The sequence below is a fragment of the Anser anser genome (genome assembly GCF_964211835.1).
Source record: "Anser anser genome assembly, chromosome: 2".
Lineage (NCBI taxonomy): Eukaryota > Metazoa > Chordata > Aves > Anseriformes > Anatidae > Anser > Anser anser.
Genome location: NC_139721.1, coordinates 125356775 through 125374300, shown reverse-complemented (window position 1 = coordinate 125374300; position 17526 = coordinate 125356775). Strand labels below are relative to the sequence as shown.

The 17526-nt window shown below is 38.5% G+C and overlaps 1 protein-coding gene across 1 annotated transcript in view; it reads right to left on the bottom strand.

Moving 5' to 3' along the window:
• RFTN1 (raftlin, lipid raft linker 1) overlaps nucleotides 1-17526 on the bottom strand; it is a 96298-nt gene that overhangs the window by 39379 nt on the left and 39393 nt on the right. Inside the window, exon 4 of the mRNA XM_083825120.1 lies at nucleotides 5480-5588. Within this exon, the coding sequence (XP_083681246.1) occupies nucleotides 5480-5588 (109 nt within the window). The remainder of the gene's footprint in view (nucleotides 1-5479; nucleotides 5589-17526) is intronic.

Here is a 17526-nt window from a genome sequence, read left to right as displayed (position 1 = left end):
AAGATGAGGAGATGAAGCATCAGAAATGAGAAACAGAAAGAGACAAAAATGTGAGAAATACTGAAATCAGTATTTTTCTTGCAATGGTAAGTCCAAAAAATTGAAAGATTAGCAATATTTACATTAAATTTTCATAGGAAATTGTAGACTTCTGTCTTCTCATTTGCTTATCACATTATTACAAACACAAAAATACTTCTCTCTCTATAAATGATATATAAATACAATATAAATATATGTTGCTATGGACAAATTTGTTCTGTGACACTTCTCATTTTCCATGCCTTCAGCTAGTTGGATGCTGACGAGAGTTTTAAAACTTAGAAGGTGAGAGTTCAAAATCATTTACTATCCTCACACACACTGTATGGACATGTGAAAGTGCCCTGTTGTATCCATATGTGATGAATACTCATTGTGATGTGAGTAAACACACAGGAAACGAGCAGAGAGCCATATCTGGGCTGAATCACTCCAATCACTCCCTTGATTGAGAACATCTATGGAAAAGATTTTAAAAGATAATTCATATTGACATTAGGGTTTTATTTTATGGGAGAAACAAAAGTCCTTCTAAATACCCCAACTGTGCTTCCACCTAGCAACTAAAAGAAGCTGGAGAACTAACTAACCTCTCTTTGAGCAGCAATACAAGAATTCTTCACCCATCAGAACCACAACACAGATGACTCTCCAGAAAACGATGCACATGAACTAAGATAACAGTCATCTTGATAACACCAAAACAGCTACAAAAAAGAGAGCAGGAAAAGTAGTGTGTTGGTAGTTTGATAAAAGCATCAGACTTGCAGTGAGACTGACCTCTGGTAAATGTTCAGCTTTCTGGAGAAACATCTCACCTTCCAAGAATACACTGACCAAGTTCAACTACAGTTTAAGCTTGTTAGTAATAAAGTACATTAATAAAGTGCATTACAGTGCATGAACTAACACTCGAAATATATCAATTCTTCGTGCCAATTCTATTCCTGACAAAGCTTTTTTTTTAAGGACATTTAGAGACGTTCTAGTAAATACTCATTGATTCTATATTCCATACAACTGGCAGCAGGACTCATATACAGGAGATCCTTTCAGCAGTGTAGGATGCGAGTTCTTCCTACAGGCATTAGCATGCTGAAGACACTGCACAGCACTCTGAGTTGGTTAAGCAGTCTGGAAGAAGTCGAATGATTAGAAACAAGTAAATCTAGTTCTAAAACAGGGTAAACCTCTACCAGAGTAGTGCAGAAATTAAACTCCTTAAAAATTGACCTCCCATTCAAAGTAGTCCAACTTCCTACTCAGCCCTTAATTAGAGGCAACTTGCTTTTGTACCAGGAGGCCTGGTGATTACTGTGTCAGATGCCATCTCCTAGAAAAAGTAAATGGGCGACAGCATCCTTGCAATGTGTTTTGGTGGCATGTTCCTTCTTGGAGTCCCACTCAGCTGAGTCTGAGAGGCACCATCACTTCCTTGGCCCAGCAATCCTATTACTAGAAAACAAATGTCAACAAACTTATAGACTAAGTCACTACACCTGCAGGATTCACAACTACTTCTAGGGTACTCTGGACTACAGAAGTTGTTCAGCGGACTGCTTCGGAGAGTGACATGTTAGTGGCAGCTTCTGAGCTAGTGCAGGTGATAGCAGCTGAACATCACCGGAGTTCACCAAGACTGCGAACACAGGGAACAGCAACGAGCATCTTTGACAAACGCTGTCTCATACAACAGATTTAGTCAGAAGATTACACGTTTCAACATGGCAATCATATCCCATGCTAGATTGGTCTGCTTCTAAACCGTAAAACCTATTAATCATCTGTACAGCCTTGGCTTTGTTGGAAGAAGCTGGCTTCATTTCTGAATCATGTCAAGTAAGGACAGACCAGCAGGAAAAGGTCTTTTCTAGGCAAAAACACAAAAGGAAGATGCCTGCATTTGGATTTCAGTTGAGATACAGCATTTTTAAATGACACTTCTCCATGCTTACCGTACTTCCCTAGAGAAGGATAATGAGTCCACAAGGACAAAAAATTTGGGATCAATGGGATCAAACTGAAAAAAAAATAACAAATAAAAATTTCCTTCTGTCGGAACACTGTTAACCAGGCAGCCAAAAATATAAAGATGTGCTTCCTAAATTTTAAAATGTCAGAACTGGGAAGAAATGGCACAGAAACTTCTCCATTTCCTAACCTTTCACCAACACCACAAAGATGTGAACATAGAAGTAAAAGCCTTCTGTCTGCTGCAGTTCTTCTGGAGAATTTAACTCGGATTGATGTGAAAAGCAAAGGTCATGAGAAACATACTTGGCATTCATATATGACTATGTATCTAAAATAACTCTTTGCTTGGGATGTCAGCCTAGCTTCTCTCCTTGCTGCAGCAGATTCAGGAGAACATCCTCAGATGAAAAATATGGTAACAGAATACACAGAACTAAAGAGCAACTAAGGACGTAATTAAAGGCTACCCTATTTTACATGAGACAGAAGCCAAAGTATTACAAAATAGGGGAACTTTGCAGTAGCATTTCTGACTTGTAACAACTTTGGAATGATCTGAGCCACAGAGATCAGAAGTTTACCTCTGCTCATTAAAGACCGGATGAGCAAATCTTTAATCTCTCTTTTTCCCGAGAGCAAAAGACAGGAGCGCTGATAGCAATGCAGCAGTAACGTACTTATACAGCAGTTCAGCTGCTTCTTCCATTGCCCAGGAATGACATGACCAATACACCATGGGACTGTTTGAGCTCTTCAGGACATGTCAAGCTGCACGTCATTTCCTAAACTAGATCCACATTGATACGAAGGGACAAACAGAACATGGTGTTGGAAGCCTGTTTTTAAGACACAGGAATAGCGTATCCTATGCAGCTTTATGTCCCTGCTACTTAAGAGCCTCCTGTCTTCCATGGCTCGTGCCACGGTCAGAAACCACAGGGCTGGCAAAAATGTATAGAAAAGAACAGCAAATTTGGAGAGAGTCCTGAAGTGGAGAATATTCTCAGTACTGGCACACAGATTTGACCAGAGAGTCTTCTTTGGCATTTCTGAAATGTTTTATAATCAACCCAGTAGTGAGGCACTCAATGAGCTAGAAGCATTCTCCAGGTGAAAGAACTTCTCTGTTCCTACTTCATTTCTCTTATACATTTATATGGAGTTACAGAAAAAGAAAAAAGTTATTACCTATGCTGTACTCCATTGCAAGATTGTTTCGGGTTTGCCAGGAACAAGCGGTTACTAGTCAATACGACATACAGCATTTTCAATGCAACAAAAGGTCAACTGAGAAAATAAGCTATTAAAATCACACCCTTGTTCAAACTCCACGTAAATAATACTTGCTCAGCAGCGCATAATAAAATCAATAAAATTAGTTTTCCCAGCGTATTTTTTTCTAGTAAATTCCCAGTTGGAGAAAAATTTGTCTTGTTACTTTATTTTGAAAATATGGGTATTCTATGTGGTATCTTTTCAAAAATATATAGTAATTTGCAATGCAATAAGATGGCAAACCTGTGCTAAACAACTTTCTTACAAAAAGCTCTGTGATCAAGGATTGACTACTCAATTACAACACGCTATTAACTTGAATTGTATTCCACAGTTTGAGAATTACAGGGTTGTTCTTTTTTGAAAGCAAGCAATTGCCCTCCTTAACAGCTTTTTGTTCCGCTTTCTTTGAAGAACTTCCTTTATTTTTCATTTATTTTGTTTATAAACATCTGTTTTATTTGCCCTTAAAAGCAATGGACGTTTTTGTTGCTCAGACAAATTAGTTAGTGTTACAATTAATTCCTAGTCCCAAACAAGTCCTGTTTCCTGAATTATATTTACAAAAAAGCGTTGAGACTTTCATAATGTGTTTAATCAGATACAGACAGGGACACAGCACACACCTGACAGCAACAACTTCAAAGAACTTCAAATTCCTCCACATCAAATAACATCTGAGGATGAGCGACATACTCAGCCTACAGAGAAACTGTAAATATAGATTTCAGCTATTAAAATTTAAATTATTATATTTCAAAAAGGCATCTTCATAACCCCATAGTCAAATGACTTCTACCAACAGAAACATTTCCAAGTCTAGAAAAGCATTTTAAAGAGTCTCAGAATTGAATATTTATGGTAATAAGATGACTCCTGGGTTGTCATTTTGTTTTCATGTCAGCCATGCTCTTTCTGAAGATTCAACTGCAAATACATTTTCTCTTGGAATGATGTAAAATTTTGCTACCAGTTGTGACATATTTCTACTCTGATTTAAAGAACTGAAGAGCAAAATCAAACATATTGAAACTAATAGACAAGAATTACACCAGTTTTACCTAAGTGTGAATATGCTGAAATAATCCAAAATAGTGTAATAACACAATAAATAGTGCAATAGCACAATAAACCCTGAAAAAAATTAGATTCAGATTCAAACTTCTGAAAAGTAGTAATTGTTCAGAAAACTTCAGCTTGTTCTGATATCAAAATCTGTTTATCTGTTAAGTATGAGGATGATCAGATCTGCATTATTTTTAAACCAGTTTTTACTATTCATAGCAAATAGCAAAGACTGAACATGAGTGTAGTCTGTCGAGCTGAGTCCCTATCAAACTCATACAGCCTGTGCTGAAGTCTATTCTACAAAATTGTCTCCACTACCATCACGGCAAGATGGATTAAAGCTAGGGGAGTACGCCTACTCACACTATTATTACACCAGGTGGCTATGTCAACATAGTATTTATTGCCTGCTTTTATAACATGCGATAGGACACAACAGATGCTGCAAAATCTGAAGCATGCCCAGCAAATCTGTCTCCATCAAAATGGACATAACCTGCTAAATTTCAGTCTAGCAAAATATTACATCATCACAAATAATTTAAAAAAGAAGGCAACAAATGAAGAATTGCAAGGTTATTTTCAATTTCACCAATATATAGAAAAGCTAGTTGAAAGCAACACTATTCTGGATGGCAAAGTGCTTTAGTTTATGAGTACAGTCTCTAACTGCTAACATCATCATACTGAATAAAACTTTAAGCAATCTGGGGAATTCTAGGAGTTAATAGGCCTTTTATCTATTGTACTATACAACAGTATATTTGCACTCTAAAATGAAAACGATGATATTGTTTCAATTTAAAATATTTACACCACTACAGGACTGTCTTCTACATTGGTAACTTAGTTGGTATCATCTGTTGAGAGATTACTCTTCTGTGATACTACAAGTCATTTTCTCATAATAATATGATCAATAATTTGTTTCTCTTTGAAGTATAATTGCCCTTCAGGTACTTAAAATTACAAAATGCCAACAAATTCTAGTGAAGTGCTTCAACTACACAAAATTCATGCACATTCCTATTGTCAGACTGACAGAACTAGTAACAGTAACTGGTGCAGATAAAAGCATACTGTGGTGTGGTTTTTTTTCTTAATTTGATTTTTTACTCACTTTCTTAACAAAATCAGGTATCTCCTTTTTGTCTGAAGGTTGGTTCAAATAGGAGCAGGACTCTACCTCCAAGATATATCCTTCACTATGGATGTCACCTTTTGGAGACCTAAAGAGAGTAGAAAACCAGAATTAGTTTCTGTTGTTAACAGTGCAAACCCAGGAATCCCCATTATAGGTATTTCTCATGGAGATCTAACATTCAGACAAAACTTCAGTTCCAACACATTCTCTCCGCTGAGTTCAACACAGTTCTGACACCCTGCAGCTACAGCACATCACTACTTGCTAAGGAATAAAATCACGGCAGTGACTGGGGAATGCCTCAGGGACTTCCAGACTTCTTAATCTGTCCAAGAAACATTTTGTCAGTCTGGCGTCTAAGGCAAACACCAAGGGGATGCACAGGCAGTGCAACTCTCAGGACACGCAGAAAGCCAGTTCCAACAGCACAGACTGACAGCGGCACTGGGCCCATTCGGGCAGCCTAAAAGATCAATGTTGCTTGTATGGAAAGTGAGTCTCTTATTCCACCTTAAGTGAGAAAAATGGCAAAGAAATCAAACAGGTGTAGAACATGTTTTATAGCTGGTAATCAAAGGAATACCCACTCTTACCTACCATTATTCTAAGTCAGTATTTAAAAACTAGAACTAATCTAAGTAGTCTACCCTTCAGTCTTACGGCATGCTTTGTTGCTGAGAAATGTAACTATGTTCCTTCTCTTTCAGAAGATACTAACTCCTAAAATAATTCAAACCATGTAACATCTGCCACATATATTGCTGAAAAATGTGGAAACATGATATTGGTCAAAATACCCAATGGGAAAGTTTGGAAGTTCACCCGAATGACCTTGAGAAACAGTCCACAGGCCTGCACAGCAAAGCAGTGCCACCGAAGGCAGTTTTCATCTCTGGACTGCCATGGAAGGAAACTGATACGCTCGATCAATACAGGAAACATAGAGAATCAGTTGTTGCATCAGCTCTTTAGGAAAACACATAGAGAGGAATGTGCAAAAATAAAAGCCAGCCCGTAATTCTTGGGATTAGTAACAAAGCAGTTATCTTAACATCCCACGCAGAGCATCGAAAGATCCAGTTTGAAGTAAAGAAGTAATTCTGGGCAGTGGCTGCTTGATGTAGCGGGTACAGACAGGACAGAAAGAAAGGTGCAGAAGTTTGAACCAATACTGCTGAGGAAGCAGCAAAACACCAGAACAAGGGCTTTGCAGGCTTGCCGTGCTTGCGAAAGCATTTCTGTGTTAGAGTTCTGTTCTGAGGACTGAGACTGTGTGACATGTAAAGCACACGCTTCAGCTACAGATGCTCCCAGGGGCTTTCCCGAGATGCTAACAGTTACTCAGAGCCATGAGATGCGTGGGCTGCTGACTGCAAACTGGAAGTGCGTGTTTCCTAGGCAATACTGCAGAAATTTTCTAAAGCATCACATGACATTATATTTTGTACTTGTTCCTCCCATCTTTGGCCATATACCCTTGCTTCATTTCTCTCACCTCACCTATACATGAGCCACACAGTGTTATTTTGCAGATCATGAATTGTTTGGGAATGCTGAAGCCCTTTCCCTACTTGTTTTTCTTCTGCTTTCTAGGTTCTCCTCGTAACTTGTGGTCCTGCTCTTTTCTTGACTCTGGATAAAAATTGCTATCCATGGAAACTCTCCAGACATCTTTATAGGATTTACAGAAATCATTACTGGGGAACTAAAAGGGTCCGACTACTACCCGTCTGTAACAGGCATACAGAAATTCATTCAAGCAGCAAAGAACAATTTGTTACAAAGAAAAAGTCGTTTTGTGAGGGACAACACATGAACTACAGACAACCATGTTTAATCTTCTAGATAATGTCCTAGATAAAATAATCTAGTCTGTGCAGATTTTCCATCGCAGATTAACGGCTTTTCAATAAGATAAAAATACATTTAAGAAAGTCTCCCTGCTAGCGTACATAGTGGTACACTTAGAGTTTTTTTCTAAAATCTCTATATGACTAACTGGAAATGTAAGCCTGATGTTATCTAATCATCATTTCCAGATAGAAATCATGTTTCCAGATAAAAATATGTATGAGCTAAGGCTCTCTAATACCCTAGCAATCAATAAACCATCAAAACTGCCACTTGATAACACAACGCAAAGTCCATGCAACATCAAATGGTGCCAACACAATTCTCCAGTGCTTCAGTTGTGTATTATTCCAAACCACAAGCGGTTACTAGGAGCAGGTAGCAAGGCACCAAGCCTTTTTTACACAACAAATCCCATTGTTTCGAGACACCACCAGACCTTTCTTTAGCTACGTGAGGACCAAATGTCTCAGGCGGCTCCCTTGCTAGGAAAGCCCACCTCAGCCACCACAGCCCCACTCCGGCCTGGCTGAGGAAGTGATACTCCTAGCTCGGAGACTTTGAAATAATACAGCTCAAGTTCAAAGCTAGCATAGCAAACCCTGAAAATGAAGTATGTGCCACGCTATCCGTGCTTATTTAAAGTGAGGCCCAGGGACAGAACCAAACGGCACAGATCCAGAGGCCCAGTCCCTCCTGTGTCCAGTCTTTGCCAAAGTCGTCTCCACACAGCGGTCAGCTCTCAGTGGTGCTACAAATACTCATGACAAACAACAACTCACTACTCTAATCGTTCCAAAAGTACCAGAAACACTGTATTTTCATGTTTAAACTCACTGGCTCTCTGTAAAAATAAACCCTTTTCAACCTATAATGCTGAGGTTTGTACACACACATAAGGAGGGGGAAGTTGGCCCTTGAACCACTCTATCCTAATTCCTCTCCGGCACCTCAGCAGCTTCCTGGACTCTGAGTTTGTGTAGTTTTCAGAGGACGTACTTGCAACCCATTCAAAAGGAGTAAGTGTTACTTGAGATACAGATGATATCCATAAAAACACCGTAATTCTTACCGTAACTGCTTAAAATGACCTGTTTGTTTATTCCCCCTTTAACAAGCATATACTCCAAAACGCACTTGCTGCTGGTAAATATTTAAGAGAACACAAGATAATGAATTCCTCCTCTAAGAATCTGAGGGCTACCTCTGCCCTAGGGTTCACAAAAATAATTGCATCAAATACCACTGCAGTCTGCTAGGAACATTATTTTACAGAATACACGTAACAGATCCTGTTAAAGGCCATAAAATCTCTACTTAGCCTCATACAGACGTACCATATATTACCAAAAACTATTTTTCCATGCTTTCAAGTAAAATATGTCCATATATGTTAAAGGCAGGTCTTTGTCTATACTGGTCGCTTTTACCTTTTTAGGAAAAATTCAAGTCTTTTATTCTGTCAAAAACAAACTAAGAAAACAAAAGCTATAGCTTTTCATGTAAAGATAATAAATGGCACTGGATTTCACAGACTGCAAAAATAATTTTCTGAGCAAATCCAGGTGGACAAGAAATTATTTCCACTCTCTATGCAATAAACAGCACATTTCATATATGAATCACAAAGTAATTCATCAACATCATAAAAGTTTCTCATTACACTCTTTGAATATAATTAGTATAGCCAGACAGAAGTAGCTAAATACAGGTATAAGTAAATTCTATATGCAGCAGAAATCATTACGTTTTCCATTTTATTAATTTAAGAGGGCTACTTTTAGGACCACTTTCATTAGAGACGATGAAGTAGGATGCCCAAAATAGAAATAAAAATTCCCAAAATAGGAACATCTACCAAGATCCTTGCTCAATCAGATAATGACAGGACATGGGGGAATGGCTTTAAACTAACAGAAGGGAGTTTTAGATTAGAGATTAGGAGGAAATTCTTCACTCAGAGAGTGGTGAGGCACTGGCACAGGTTGCCCAGAGAAGCTATGGATGCCCCATCCGTGGAGGTGTTCAAGGCCAGGTTAGATGAGGCCCTGGGCAACGTGATCTAGTGGGTGGCATCCCTGCCTATGGCAAGGGGGGTTGGAAATGGGTGATCTTCAAGATGCCTTCCAACTCGAGCCATTCTATGATTCTATGAAGATCACAGAGGTCAGAGGAAATGTCCAAATCTCCTGACTTCGGTCTCCTCCCTGCACTCATATCCCCTTTTCTTCTGAAGGAGGACATTTGAGAAATAAACCAATAATCCACACCCTGGAGTCTGTTGCCAATATTACAGCACAGGAAGTTACTAGAAGGGCAACATAACACTTTTTTTTTTTTTTATTAAAGCAATGGTTTTATGTAAAGTTTATTTCCACCTTCCCATCAAAAAATATTTCTCAACAGAAAGCAAAAGAGAAATGCTGGGATCAGTTTATCTTTAAAGAAAATGTATAAGCTCCAACAATTTGAAAGATCTCCTTTTTCTTCTTGATGTATACTTAGCAATTTCTTCCTCCTCCTAGGATAGAAAACTGAATCTTCCTCCCTTCACTGTCTTCGGACATTCAAGGTTGTTTTTTTTATTACCTTTGCTCCTTTAATAAAAAAAATCCTTAGGCCAATTAAAAGTGCCTCAGCCCTGAAAAAAGCACACTGGGATACAGTCACGCTGTACGTTTCCTGGAAGCTAGGACTAACAGGAGAAGCTGGTACACAACGACCAGGGCTTGTACTCATTGTAATGTACGTAATGATGCCTGCGAGGGAGGAGAAGTGACTGCAAAGTATGCGGTCCCTTCGCATGCAGTGGGGAAGGGAACTCTACTGTCCACAACACCAGGAGAGAGTAAGTAAGCACAGGTTAATCATGGAGACTGACAGGAATTTTCCTGTCAGACTGTATCTTAAACACTCTAGGCTTTTATTTGTTTTTCCTCCTTTGTTATGTATCTCATGGTTTGTTTATCTTCATCGATTTTCCAGAAAAGGGATTTACTATCAACTGTGGGCATCCTCAGTGACTACCAAAAACCTTAACCAGAGGGTGGCAAACAGCCGGGAGGGAATTTCAGTCTACCTGGCACTGTTCAGAGGGATGGAGTTTGCAGGCACATCAGAGCTGGGGGTAGAGGGGCACCCTCAAGTGTCACTGATAAGGAGCAGGCTGAGGACTGCAGATCTGAAAGAGTGGGGTCTTGAATCCTAAACTGGTCCTCTAGTGCCACTAAAGAGGAAAACACATAAAATAAATAAGATTTTCACTTATAGCTGGAAGCTCACTGGTCCAAAATATTTTATGATGGTTGTTTCAGTAGGCTGTCATTTCCTGTACAGCTGTTTGCAGTTAGGCACCATTTCATGGTAGATAAACCACTACCAGCTGTAGAGTACCAGTAACTTACACATTAGCTATTAAAGCTGACACATCAGTGTCTGTTACAAACTGGATTTCCAATCCTTTTCAGACATAAGAAGAAAATAAGGGAGCCAATATTTGGTCCTAATCTTCCTGAATTTCTCCATACCCATGAATTCGAAAACTTGAAAGCACGCTTGTAAGCTGCAGAGATACTCCAAAATGATTGTTTATTTAACATGATGCGAGGAAGGCATGTGCAGTCTTGAGATTTTCCACTGCACAGAAATAATTCCATAGCAGAACAGCTTATGTTTCCAAATATATCTGCATATTTGTAACAAATTGATCTTCATTATGAAAAACTAGAAACACATTAAGAGGATTAACATTCATGGTTGATATCGGTATTAATTCCAGGTTAAAAAACTGCCAAAATTCAATTATCTGAAAGCCAAGAACTCAGCACTTAAAGATTCACAGGTTTTATGATGCCCACCTAAAAAATACATATTTTTTAGAAAAAATAAAAGCTGGTATATTGTATCATAACCAGCTCAACTCTGTCACACTAGACACTGCTTTAACTTTATTACCTAGGTATTTTCTTTACTAGGAATTTTCTTAAATAGGAAATCTTATCACTGGAGTATATATTATTTGATAGTACATATATACGCTTTTTAAATAGCAGCATATAGAGTTTCTTGAGAGAAGGTCAAGCATGTATGGATACATAGGCTTCTTTTACGTGCAGTGTTTATAATGTTGAGAACACTGATGAAAGAACATTTATTTTGGGTCAATGTTGGAAGTTGTTGTGAGGAAATATGTATTTCTTTGAACTTAAAACAAATAAAAAGATTTAAAAACCCTAGGCATTGTCTTTTGAGCTAAAGGAAGATATCTGTTGACTCTTGGGCGTGGAATAAATATTATTCTTTCATCAAGCTGAAATCAGCCTGCTGAGAGCAACAACACTTGCTGCATTTGCACACAAAACGTGTTTGATCCTAATTCTCATGAAGGCAGGGTCAGAAATTTGCTGTCTTCAGGCCTAAATCCTACATGAAAATCAAATAAATATACATATACACACACACGCATTTACATTTAAATTAAGAATATATTGTGCCAGTGCAAAGTATGTATTTTTGGCAACTCCAGCAAGCATGGGGTCACTAGAGAAGACCGCTGATATTTTTCATCAAACTGTATTATTTTGAAACACAGACTGGTGATTCTGTATTTCCACAGAGCTCTTTTGTAGAACATCTCAGGGCCTATGAAGGAGAAGGAGTTTGGAAACACTCAGCATGGATTTAGCAAGGGTAAATCACACTTGACCAACCCAACTGCCTTTGACAATAAAACGACTGGTCATCTAGGGCAATTTGAGCAAGAGATTTGACACTGGCTCCCACAATATTCATCAACTCATGGAACAGTTTGAGTTGGAAGGGACCTTAACGATCATCCAGTTCCAACCCCCCTGCCATGGGCAGGGACACCTCCCACCGGATCAGGTTGCTCAGGGCCCCATCGAGCCTGGCCTTGAACACCTCCAGGGATGGGGCATCCACAGCTTCTCTGGGCAACCTGTGCCAGCGCCTCACCACCCTCAGACTAAAGACCAAAGATGGCATGAAAATTTTCCACATGGAAAATGAGGAAATACCCAAGGAAATCAAAGAAGGGCTTGCCAGGCAGAGGTATCCATCAGTCATGGCTCAAGGCTCAGTCAACTAAATTCTATATAAAGTCAGAGGAAGAACTCACTGTTTCAATTAACTATCAAAAAATCTTGAATAAAAAAGCATTTGGGGGCTAGAAGGAGTCTCTGAGAATCATCTGGATGTCTTCAGCAATGTTATCATTGCCTCTGGAAGGTGAATGTGCAAACCCAAATGCTAGAGGACCATCCCAAGACTTCATAAAGCATCATGCTTCAAGAGGCTGCTAGTCCTTCCTAATGTAATTATGCCTTTTCATATTTCATCAGTTCTTCAGAATAACAGTTTTCCTTCCTTTCATGGAAAGAGAAGCTGTTTCATTCATTTGCATGTTTAAGTAATTTCAGTATTTTGCATTTATGTTCAAATAATACTACCTTAATTTTTCTAGTCTGTTGTAGAATCCAGATTTTAAGTGATGCAGAGGAAACAAAAGATTAGCTATTTCTCAGATGTCACTAACAGAAATAACTTGGAATTAAAATCACGTTAAAAAAAATGTAAAAATCCCATTTTACGATTAAACTTTTGAACTCAAGTCTGTCAAACTTCTTTGCAGATAAATAAAATTATTTTTGGCTAAGTGATGAAAGTTTGCATTTCATCAGGATTAATGGAAATGGGGAAATTATAAAAATAGAAACAGAATCATCTCATCAAGTGTATTAGTGGAGCACCTGACACCTCATTATTTTACAGTAAGGAAGAACAGCTGCAAAGTTGCTTGAGGTAAACATAGAAGTCTATTCTAGAAAATATTCTTAAATTATATTATTTAGTCTAATTCTTCACGGCCATGTTTCCTTGTTAACTACTTTACTGATTGGAGGGAAAACCAGTAGAAGGTTATGTGTTAAGAGACACGTGAAACAAAGAGAGAAAGACCTATCTGGACTTCAGATTATTTCCCCTGTTTTATTCTACTGTTGTAAAATAAACCATCTGCAAACATGTAAGAATTATTCTAAGTAGACAGTTGGTGAGTCTGGACCGTATATATTTCTTAGTGGAAAAAAAATGTAGTGCACAGTATTTAAAAAGAGAAATGCAAACATTTTAATTAACATTGAATTTAACTTCAAGACATCAGACAGGGGTGTCACACTACAGGGAGCTGTGGATAAATTAAAGCAGCTTTGCATTATGGTTTTGTTACAATTTTGTTTAGAAGCAGACTTTGGGATTTTTTTTTTCAGGAAACAGGCACAGACTGTCAGTGCTAGTGATTTGCACAAGACACCTAAACACAGATTCTGATATTGAAAATTAGAACATATGGAAAGAAAATGGGAAAAAGAGACACATGAAGAACTAATGACCTTTCTGTTCCTCAGGGGAACATACATGATATGCATGCTACTCTCCTTATTTTTGTTAGCCAGGGCCTTACAAATGAGCTGACCTTCCTCATTCCCTTTGCCAGGAGCAATACACTACCACAAATTCTCACTTTCCAGAATACTACCATATATCCTTTTTCCTGAGATGATTCTCTTCAAGTGTAAATCAGTGTGAATCAACTTTTTTCAAGTGTGAATCAATGTGAACCAGCAGGCCATGGGCTAATCTTCACACCTAGAGCCTTCCCTGAAGTCCCCTCCCTCCCTCCCCTCCCCCCCCCCCCCCCCAAAAAAAATAAATATTAAAAACCTGGGCTCAAAGATTCTTCTTTGCATATGTTTTAATGAAACAACTTCTCTGAGAAAAGCGTCTCAAACGTTAGCACAGTCAGTAAAACAGTCAATTACTTTTTATTTTAAAAGTCCATTGAAACTGAGATAGAGGGAGAAAAGGAAAAGTAATCACAGAAACATTAAAATTATTATTCCATTATTCTACTCTATTCTGTTCAACTTCCAAACCACTTCCAATCAATTGGTCACTGTGCATAATGCAATTAGGTGCTACATAAATAAATACAGTCAAATCTATTATATTAAATTTATCAAGAGCTATGGCAGAATCATTCATCTACTTGGTAGACTATGCCCAGTACCTCTAAAGAATTAAATGCTTCTACATTTATTTCATTTCCTTTAATTGAACGTGACATTTTGCAGCGATAATTTTATTGTTGATTTATATATGTATATATATGCATGTGTATATATATATGCATATGTATACACGTGCCCTTTACTTTTAAATTTTTCTTAACATTTCCAAGCAACAAACCTTGCTTTTCAACACTTACGGCTTCCATGTATGTTAGGAATGTGTTTCCTTAAATGTCCTAGAGCAGGAACGAGTCTTCCGTCCTTATTTACCACTACTGAACATAAAGCTAGGACAATGTAGTCACAGAGATACCAGTACAGATTAAAAACAGAACTATCTAGTGACTTTCAAAGAAAGAATGATATTGCAAATTCACACTGAGGGTTTTAAAACTCCAGGACAACGGCAAAACAGGAGGACCGACAGTATTAGGTACTTTTTCCAAGAGCTTTAATGTCTGACATGTCCAGGCACTCCTCTCTCCATTTTGTTCCTGAACAAACTAAGGCACCGCAAATTTTACAGTTAGCAGCAGATTGCAGATCCTGATGCACATCATCTGCTGCAGCTACTACTGCCTCTTATTACCTTTGGAGACGCAATGCTACCTCAAACAAAAAACTCAGAATGTGAGGCAACAGCGTATTCATTTTAAAACATAAAACTGACATCTAAAGGTGTAACTGATTAAAGCAGACACTAATTCAAATATTCAGCTTTATCTTCATACACAGAATTGATATTACTGCACCAAAAGGCACTCACACAACAACTCAGTTTCTGCTCCATTCAGGCAACAAAATCAGCAAGGTGAACAAACCGCACCTGGTATCTGCTGGACAACTGACAAGTTAAGCATGTGGTGCTGGAGCCATCTGTGGTGAAACACCTGCAGTAAAAGAGGAGCTACAGCCTCAAGGGTTCTGCAGAGATGGCCGGGGAATCCTGAGGGTGGCCCCACACCACAGTAAAGAGCTTTTTATGACTCCTTGGCTCCCCGTGCACGCCTGGCACCACCATCAGAGCGAACAGCAGGCGACCACGTCTTACTTCGCAGTATGAATGATGTTAGCAGCGAACCTACAACTGTAGCTGGGCTACTTACACTTGAAAATCTTATGACAGAAATAAACACTAATCTCATCAACAAATACCCCCAGCAGACCTTAACACCTGCCCAAGAGTTTAGCTGTTTTATACAGAGACAGCCTGCAGATGCCTGAGACCTGACAGTCTTCAGTGACAAAGGTAACATTTGTCCTTTATCAGCAGTGTAATGAGAAAGGTTAATTAAGGTGATAGGTTTTTTTCCTCACAGTTCTTACTTGAATAGGATAAACTCATGGTTCCAGTACAACTGGTCTCTCTACAGGCCATGGTCATGTGAAATCCATGCAATGTCCATCTCTCTCCCTTGAGCTTGACAATTCAGAGAGCCATTGCATTCACACGCTACGAAAGCAGTTTCTTCCACACTCTTGGCCAAACTCAGGAATATTTACACTACAAGAAACACCAAACTGATGTAATTTCCCCTCCTGATACTTCTCTGTTTTTTTTCCTACTGCACCAACTCTCTTCCACTTCCCCAGGCAGCCAGAAATGACAGATAAGAGAAGGCAAAGAAATGGAGTGTGAATGCAAAAGGAGATCTAATTGGTTCAAGACTCTCTCCTGTCTTTAATTTTGCACAGTCATTTACAGCTGTCTGAAGCGTGTGAAACACTGGCACCCAAGCGAGTGAGTAGGCAATTAGGATTTTGTACTCTTTCACATTCATTCTGCACAGATGTAAACTACTGGATATGGCACAAGACAGCAGCGACTGAGCTTTCTGGCTTGGCGATGATGTCCCTTACATTCTTACTGCCGAGGAGGAGGATGCTTTCCCCTGACACGTCTTTACAGCTTGGTCCTGAAAGATGCTGAGCCCTCTGACCCCATTGCAAACTCAGGCATGCAAATGCTTTGATTATCTGCAGCAAGGCACTTTGTAGGCAGGGAATACAAAGCCTAACAAATAGGTAAGCCCACCACAGTATTACCCTAGAAGTCCACTACACAGCCAAACACTCCGACCATAAAACTGGAAACCCTTTAAACAACATCAGGATGCCAGCATGAAGTTTTTCATTAATAAAACTAAAAGCAAGTGAAGGTAAGTTGAGAGTTATTTTAGAAGCTAGTGTTGGCTGTGATACCTAATGCCTGCATACATTTGGTAATAAAACAGAAAACCTTCCTTAGGTCACAGACTGAAGTTTGACTGTGTCCATACTTGCTCCCAGCTGACCACCAGGCTGTAGCAAATTGAATGGTGTTTTTCGGTTTTAAAGAGGTGTTTAAAACAATTACATCTTTTCATTCAAGCATCAGCAGAGAGACTGGAATCAGCAAACAGGAGGCTGAGTTATCCCCCAGCTTTCCGTAAAGGTTGCTGTAAAAAGGGACAGAGTGGGAAATGCAGTTTATGTGGAAAAATTGCACAACATGTCTGCAACAACATGGGTAGCTATGGAGTTGTGAGCATTCAAATAACACCAAGTTGTATTTGAAATAGTTAAGCAAAAATCCTAAATCTATGTTTAAAATATTCACATTTTAATTTGCTTTCAACTAGTTAACAGCACATTCTATTGATGTTATTAAAATCAGATTAAAACATAAAAGAACAGTATTCCTGTTTGTTTATTCATCTTCAGACTTTGATTGTGTAAAATATTCTTAATACATTTTAAGACTCTGAACAAAGCAAGAAAGTCATCTTTTAATTTAAGGAGCTTGCACTAAATCAAAAATTAAAAGAGCTTGTATTGTTTAGAGGAAAGAAGAGCCTAAAGTCTACAGATAAAAGCATGCATTAACGTTGTGGTTCTCAAATTAATTGCATTAACTGTAACCCGCTAAACACAAAATATGTCTTTACTAAGCAAATATTTCTTCTGCCTTAATTTATTCTAATAAATTATTAAAGGGTACCAATCCTAGACCATCCTCACAAACTGTTAGGCATACGGTTTGTTTGTTTGCCTTTCATGACAACATATCCCAAAATATAGAGCATATTTCAACTTGTTATTCTC